This window comes from Blastomyces gilchristii, assembly GCF_000003855.2.
Source record: "Blastomyces gilchristii SLH14081 genomic scaffold supercont1.5, whole genome shotgun sequence".
NCBI lineage: Eukaryota > Fungi > Ascomycota > Eurotiomycetes > Onygenales > Ajellomycetaceae > Blastomyces > Blastomyces gilchristii.
This window is the reverse complement of record NW_003101678.1, coordinates 2,568,590-2,576,646: the sequence shown is the minus strand read 5'-3', so window position 1 is coordinate 2,576,646 and position 8,057 is coordinate 2,568,590. Positions and strand designations below refer to the sequence as shown.

The window sequence follows — 8,057 nt, the reverse complement described above, 5'->3', positions numbered from 1 at the left end:
TTCAATAAAAAGAGAAAAAGAATAATTTACAGTATAACAGTAATTACAGTTAAATAAAAAGAATTAAAAAATTTAAAAATTATTTTTTTAATTAAAAAAGTAAATTCTTGATTCTATAAAAAGTAATGAAATTATGTTTTCAGAACTCTGTCAGAATATTTATAAATTTACTGTTAAAGAAATTTAATAATAATATTATAATCTTTACTGATTTAATAATTATTTACTCTTTGAATCTATCTTTACTCAAGATTTCATATTCTGAGTGAGTTATTAAGTTAAATAAATATCTACAGAATTAACTGTGTATTTTTATATCTAATTTTCTATATATATTTTCATTATATAATATATCATCTTAAAATCTAATTGTGTTATTAAGATATTATTGAAAATATTAATAGTAAAATAACAGGTGTTAAGTGTAAGCAGATGTTAAGTGATTAATTATATTAATGTAATTAATCATCTAATACTTGTTTTCATCTAATACTTATCTTTGTAAATCAATTACAATTAACTTCAAATATTTATATCTCAATGAATATTTATTTAAAGCTATTCTAAAAAACAGAATTATATTATATTAAATTTCTATGAGAAAATAATATATAATTATTAATTTATTAAGCTTTTTAAAATACTCTTTTAAAATAAAATACACAGTCTATATTTATAAATATACTTAGAAATATAAATTATTTTCATATAAAAATTAAATATCTTATAGATTATATATATTTTTAATAAAATATAAAATTTTATCTTGAAATTCTTATTTATTATTGATTTATTTAAATTTGTATATAAAATTTTATATTTTAAAATATTATTTTTGTAATAACTGTGTATTATTTATACTTTAAAATTGTAATTTAAATAAATTATTATATCAAATCATTAAACTATATTTATATTGAATAAATTACTTTTCAAAATTTAAAATTTCAAGAATTTTCAATATTTTACTTGTAATTTATAAAAAAAAATTATAATAAAAAATTAAAAAAATTCTTAAAAATTAAAATATAGAATTCTTATATAAAATAATTTAACATTTATTAAATTATTATATATTTATATAAGAATTATTATTTTCAATAATATATAATATATATTTCTTAATTTATAATAAAATATTATATATTTTATTTTACTGTATTTTATTTTCTAATTGAATCTATATTTTAATCAATTTTAACTATATTATAATAATTTTGAATTATATTATACTATAAGCCTTGATATTTATAGATTACAAATTAAAAAATTAAAATAATGAATATTTATTGAGATATTAACATTTAAAGTTGATTGTAATTGATTTACAAAGGCGAGCATTAGGTGGAAATGAGTGTTAGGTGATTGATTATGTTACACCTTTTACAAAAGCAGGTTGAAATCAATAAGTTTTGGCACCATGTTCAACTGGGGGATGATGACTGTCAGCATCGATGATGAACTCTAAATATATAGTTAATGAATAATTTTATTCTTTTATCTTTCTAAATTTCTTCATTGGGTTGTTGGTCGTTGGTCCACTGGCACTGCTACCGACTACTTTCCAAACACCATAAAAAGAATCAAATGAAGATAGTCAGAGAATTTGTAATTTAAGAAACTTTGATAAATATTCCTTGTACATGTACTTTAGTTTGTCATACGAAAGACAATTAAGGCGGAGGAAACAAAAACAGAAGAGAAAAAGAAGAAGGAAAGAAGAAGAGGAAGACGACGAAGAATGAAGAATGAATGCTCCCTATTTCCCTTATCACAAATGCACATGTTCGCTGAAAGAAAGTCAAGGACGAAAAGAGAAATGGGAAACATTGGTGCCAGAAACGTATATCGATCGGTACTATTTCCAACAAACAACGGAAAAATAAGACGACATTGAAAAAATGCAAAAACCATTGAAATAGCTAAAGCCAAACAGAAGAGCACGGTAGGATATTAACATATGAAGAAGAAGAAAACAAAAAGGAAAAATAAAATAAAAATAAAAATAAAAATAAAGAAAGACCCGCAAAAAAATTCAACATTGGGCAATCAGCAGGCAAGACAGGGAGGGAAGGAAAGGAGAGGGAACGTAAGGAAAATATATTAATATTACATAACGGTTAGGATTATGGAGAAAAGGGGAAGAAATAAGAGGGGAAAATAGACAAAGAAAACCGGCGGAGTAATAGGAATATCAGTTGGCGTTCGGCTGAGAGGACGAGACGAACGGCAAGGAAATGACATTGAGAAGGCCGAACAGAAGCCATTTTCTTCGGTTAACGAAAGGGAAAGGGCCCCTACATATACGAATGGAATGATGAAGAGAAGCCATCCATTGTCATCCTATATCCTCTAAAAAAGGAAACAAAAGTTCGTAGGTGAAAATGGAAGGCTACAGTACCGTACCTGGATGAGCGGTCATGGCCGTAAAATGTATTTCTCTTCTTCCTTCCTTTCTCTTTTCTTTTCTTTTCTTATTTATAGCACTAGCATGGTAACTAGGGACATAAAAGCCAATAACGAAAGCAAAATATTTGCGCCAATGCACCGACGCTATCCTAGAGGGCAAACTTTGCGTTTCGTGGAGGGGGAGAGGAGGTTCATTCTATCGTGGCAGACTGTGGAATTCGTTTTATGAGAGAGGAGAGGGTGAAAGAGAGGGGTATATAGTTGACCAACAAAAAGAAATGTTCTTGCGGGGGGTGGGGGGGGGGGTCCAAAGTAATGGGAAAAATTGGGAAACGTTAATCAGAAAACTCGGTGTCTAGAAAAAAAAGGAAAGGTTAGTAAATTATTATATATGAGTTGAGGGTAGAATACACAATTTTATTTTATGAAACAAATGAGACAGTAAAAAGCAAAATACATACTGCATGAGAAGATCTTCTAAGCTTGCAGAACTGCAATCTCGTCCACCGGGCAGTTGATGGAAAATATCCACTATCGTCGCGAAGACGTCACCATTTTTGTAAGCTAGTAAGGCGGGCGCAGTAACGTGTTCCATCTCTGCTATCTCATAGTGTAATTTAATGAATCGCGTAGTAGACTGTTTACGGGCGACGGTAGTTAAGCAGTCCTCCACAATGTTGCTCTCGGGAGACTAATAGCAACGGGGATTAGTTAAATTTTATATGCACAAGCGCTTTGGGCAAAAAAGAAAGACGTAACTTACTTCAGGATCGTAGATACAAACAACCACGACAGTGTCTGGGGTCACTTTCTCGATCGCGTCTAAGTATCCGTTCGCGTTAACTACCTCGACGGTTCCGTACCTCCGCTTGCTAGGACTGACACGTCTTTTGCTTTTGCGTTGTAGCTCTAGCATACGAGCTTCTCGCCATTGCCGCATAAACTGTTCGTCTTCGGTTTCGTCAGGTGGGGGTGATGCTTCCTTGGCTGGTCGCGTGTCAGACTCCTCTTTCGTCGAGTTGGAGTAGGAGGTATAGTCAAGGCCAGCAACGTTCATAAGCGTGCGACGGAATGGGCGTTTTTTCGCTCTTTCATATGACTGAGCATCCGCAATCACTCCTTTGGGTCCAGTGTTCGCTTCGAAGACGGTGGTAGGGAGATGGTAGCCTACGGACTTTGAAATCATGGTGTGGGAGGTATCGGTTTCAGTGTCGGAGTGCAGGTATGTCAGACTCTCCTCGTCATCCGACGGTGATAGGTTTGAATCGTTGTCCGAAGCAAGACAGTCTTCTGGATGACAGGAGACCTTCTCTTTCTGATTGAGGAGGCGGTCGACTTCGTCTTGGGCGGCGGACATTTTGAAGGACAAAGGTGCGGCAAGGCGGCGGGCGGCCCGTCACTTAAATAAAGAAATTAAATCTCAGTGTTTGGATTCTTGTAATCCAATCGGGCTGTAAACGGTGGGAAATGGTTATGTGACGAAGAGGAATTCGTTGTTGGTAGACTGTGGCCAGAGTTTTGTAGAGCAATCAGAGGAACGGAACAGGGGCAGGCAGGGACGGGGCACGGAGGACGACGCCAACAACACAGGCTGAAGACAAAAGCCTCTGGGAGACAACTCCTGTGTTCCTCTAGTGGGGCCGATCGTGTTTCAGCCTTGACGAAGGGACAGACAACCTTGGATTCTAATTTCTTGGGAGCGTTAATGCCGGCGCCGCATGTGGTAGGCGTTGGAATCTGCTAGTTAGTGGCCTTGGCGCATTGCACGCTGGCCTGGATGGCGGCAACGCGTGGTGCAAATCGTGCAATCGATGGGGTTCTGCGGAGCCGATTCGAGCGAGTGAGCGCCCAAGATAGTGCGGATTGCCCTGTTGTAGGCTGAATAACTGAACTGGCATCATGGCATGTGGTCAGTTTCTGCCTCTGGCCACTGTATTTTGGGGAGAACCGTTTTTACCCAGAACAAAGGACGGGCTTCAAGCCGCAATCACGCACTCACTCTTCTTTGGTGGTAGTTAGGCTAAGAGTTAACTAACTAGTTATAACTATGGGGAAGCTAGAACGCACCAAACCAGCGAAACTAACTACAAAACACACATTTAGTTGCTGGTGTTTGATGCTGTCTACATGGAAATGAGGCTGTTGAAAATGTGAAGTTATAAGTTAATAGTATTCCAAGGTTGTTTGTTCCGTTTGGGCAGACCCGTGATACTGTTGATACTGTCTGCGCAAATACAGTAGTATATTGATATCCACAAACTGCCACATCTCCCTTAAGTTAGTTAACATCCCATTCCATTATTGCATTATTGATACACAGTGTACAGGAAGATTCTCCCGAATACCAGCTACTCTACAGTTTTAGCAAGCCACTACTAAAGAAAGCTAACAATTGGCCAACAACACTTTCGGCCTCGGGTCCAAGTGACTGACCGCCCGAGATAGACAACGATGTATCATTTTTATGTCCATCTATCTAAAAGTTTTAAGCGTCGCAAAATAAGTTTCGACTAGCTTGGGGGGGCCCCCATGTGTTCTGGTTAGCCTGATGAGACACGAGGGGTGTCTGAGCAAAGGCTGAAACTAATGCAAAAGGGCTGAGAACAACGTGGACATCCGACGATCCCCCTGTGTTCCCTCCACTGACAGCAGGATGTCGACAACAGTTTTACGTTAACGACCGAGGAGTTTTTCCGTGATATCGCAAAAGCCCTGGACATATGAGAGCTATCGATAATAACAGTGGGTTCTAGGTAAGCTCATTCAAGCCGATCCTGACAGAAACTATCTGAATTGTCACAAGACTATTTTTGTATAAAATAAATAAATAAATAAATAAATAAAAATGAAATAACCCTACCTTGAGTAGAAGTAGGTCCATACATACACTATTTCATAGAGAATAAGTGTTGTTTAAGATAAACAAATGGTTGGTTTCTTTCGCGCAACACCTATCCCAACCCAACCTTGATTAGCACCAATCAAGGGAGCGAGCCCCTTCTGGAGGTTTCATCTCCGGTTATAGTAGCATATGTTAAGTGATATTGAGTGAATATTCAGCATCATAACGTGGCAGTTGCTTATCGAACTCTCAAACTTACATTATCGAGAACAATGTTTGCAAGGATCACAAAAATAACAGCCAAACCACCGACGTAACAAAGAGAACAACAGAATGTTGCAACCTCAACGAAGTCTCCGCAGGTTAACTTAAACCCCGACCCGCTCCTCCCACGTGGCAACCGGAGGCAATAATATCTTTGGTTAGCCCGCCCAGCCTTGACGCGGGAAGGTTGAACAGAGAAATGCCTAAAAGAGCACAAGGGCCGGCTTGTCATAAAATATGGCGTTAGCACTCGTTCCCCATGGTTATTCAACTAATATACTTCCTCGTCCTTCCCGCCTCGCGTTTGACAAGTCCGAAACCAAATTCTTTGTTCACCAGAGCAAATGGCCTGCATTAAATTCTGCGTGGCTATTTTTCCTCTCATGCAGAGGAGGAAGAAGTCTGACTTGCTCATAGAGAGACCCTTGATGGCAGCCTGCTTCGTCCAGTTTGTTTAATCCAGAAGCATCTTGAAGCCCAAGATGTAAAATTGATGATTAGGATGACTGCAGCTTACACCGTTGATTGTTAGGAATCATTTGATCATGGGCCCCCCCCTGCTGTGGTAATTTGATGTGCTCCTTGGGTACCTATACTTAGCGAGCATGCACTTTTTACACACGCGGTCAATCCATGTCTAGAACTGGTCTATGTCTACGAATTTGATTTTCCGCTAACTAGTGAGACTTCAAGCTTCGGTGTCATTCGACCGGCGGAAATCTCAGCAAGAACCGAAATCAAGCTATTATTCCTTCTGATGGGCCAAAATGGGTGATAGAAAGAAGTATCAAACTTGTTCAGAAACCAGTAGATACATGGATAAACGAGGAGGGGCTTGACTAAACACCCCTGCATCGTCTCTTGCACAGTCCCTCTCCTTACCTGCATCCCACATCCCACTTTGGATTTCACAGCGATATTTACCCAACAACGTTTGTATTACATCCACGCCAACTTGTTTATAAAAACTAACGAATCAGACCGTAGCACGGCAAGCACAACAAACATGTCAAAGCTTTCTAACTAATTACTCCCATCCCCACCCGGAGTATGGTTCGCTACTACAATCACCCAATTAAGTCCGGTACACATTTCTACCGCGTAAACTCCCCTTTCGTCTCCTTGAAGATCTATTCATATTCCGGCACAAATTGCATGTACATGTATGTACATGTACATCGCTGCAGGTGATCCGGACGCCTTTTTGGTATACGCAGCTTCTTTATCCCCTACGTATTTCTCCTGCAGGTCCGACGTATGGGGCACCGCTTGTTCAACTAGCAGCTGCGTTTGGCACGCCCTTTGCAATGAGATAAAAAAAGGCAGCTGCTTCGCCGACTGTCGAGCTAGCGGTGATAAGTCTGCCAATATGGGTGTGCTCTGTCAGATATTTGATTATAGTATGATAACTTATTTTTGCAGAGCCATTTCTCACAGAGCACGGGAATCAGACAGATCTGATAGAAAAAGCCACTAGAAAGAGGGGAGGAGCCCCTAGTTGATGCTAGAACGGACTAGACTAACCCGTGATTCTGGAGAATGAGGTTCTTCTTTTCCTCTAGAGCACGGGAGATGTTTTCTCCCTCTTCTTTCGCCAGGACAAGCCCACCAAAGCCTTCATAGACGGCGAGGTCTTCATAAAACATGCAGGAATCTGCGCCATTGTCAGTGTGAAATGTGGCTGGCCAAAATTCAAACTTGATAGAAGCCCATGACTTCAAAACTAGGCACGAAAGTGTACTCATCCTCCCGCCAAAGTGGAACGGATGTTTTTAGCGGAGGCGGATCGTTTGTGCTCATCAGAGGGCTTTGATGGTAAGCAGTACCTTGAATGCTTCAGGACCCATGAGACACAGCAAATTAAACAGCAACCCCATCACATACATGTCCACAAACGACATGACGTTGGCGATTGAAGATTGGAAAATTTCGAAAGGAAAAAAGCTATCAGATCCACAACCCACCTTGATTCAACATTTATGCCCTTGCCAAAGGTTGACCAGGCCCTACTGTAGGGCGAATGCATGTGACATACCGCGTTTAGGTCCGGGCGTGCCTGGTGGATCGAGGAATGGATAATGAGCCCTGCCGTGTTGACCTTGTGCTCTGTTAGTGTGGGCGGAGTTCGCTCATGATATCACCAGTTTACGGTCCGAAACGGTGATGCCGCCGAAGTGTTTGGCGAACGGATCTATGGTTATTGTTATACGCGGCGCGCGGAGGGCCGGCAATGTCAGTAATAGGATGTTCCTCCGTCGATTCAGGACTCTGGCAATCCGGATTTACGGGATCTGTGGAATGAAGCCGTCAGATTAGACTGTTTATATGCATGGATTTGATAACGGAGGAAGGGTTTAACAGGAGGGATGTATCCTTCATTCATTTTGAACCCCGAGCAATTTCGATATCTACTGACGACACAAAGAAAAAGCCGGAAAATGGATAAATATAGAACGAAAGTATGACAGCAAAAAAAAAAAAAAAAAAAAAAAAAAAACATAATAAGTAAAACAGAGATTTCATCCTCTAAGCTAAAGGCCTG

General features: G+C 39.2%; 2 protein-coding genes across 3 annotated transcripts; one reads left to right on the top strand and one right to left on the bottom strand.

Moving 5' to 3' along the window:
* Positions 1-1,451: 1,451 nt before the first annotated feature.
* BDBG_03460 lies at positions 1,452-4,389 on the bottom strand. Of its 2 annotated transcripts, XM_031721260.1 has the most exons (4): positions 3,173-4,389; positions 2,871-3,100; positions 2,407-2,764; positions 1,452-2,297 (listed from the first exon to the last, which is right to left on the bottom strand). In XM_031721260.1, exons 1-3 carry the CDS (start codon positions 3,764-3,766, stop codon positions 2,749-2,751), a joined length of 840 nt encoding a protein of 279 aa, XP_031577753.1. In that variant the 5' UTR covers positions 3,767-4,389; the 3' UTR covers positions 1,452-2,297; positions 2,407-2,748. The 2 variants fall into 2 exon arrangements, with proteins under 2 accessions (XP_031577753.1, XP_002626296.1); XM_002626250.2 differs by having other exon boundaries at positions 1,452-2,764.
* A 2,176-nt stretch (positions 4,390-6,565) lies between these two features.
* Positions 6,566-7,980, top strand: BDBG_03459 (uncharacterized protein; the record flags this gene model as incomplete). Its single annotated transcript, XM_002626249.2, has 3 exons — positions 6,566-6,678; positions 6,764-6,915; positions 7,629-7,980. 3 exons carry the CDS (start codon positions 6,566-6,568, stop codon positions 7,829-7,831), a joined length of 468 nt encoding a protein of 155 aa, XP_002626295.2. The 3' UTR covers positions 7,832-7,980.
* Positions 7,981-8,057: the final 77 nt, after the last annotated feature.

Coding starts and splice junctions, on each gene's coding strand:
- BDBG_03460 (XM_002626250.2), bottom strand. CDS start 3,766: ATGTCCGCCGCCCAAGACGAAGTCGACCGCCTCCTCAATCAGAAAGAG. Junction 3,101..3,172: donor TTTGTATCTACGATCCTGAA/GTAAGTTACGTC, acceptor CGTTGCTATTAG/TCTCCCGAGAGCAACATTGT.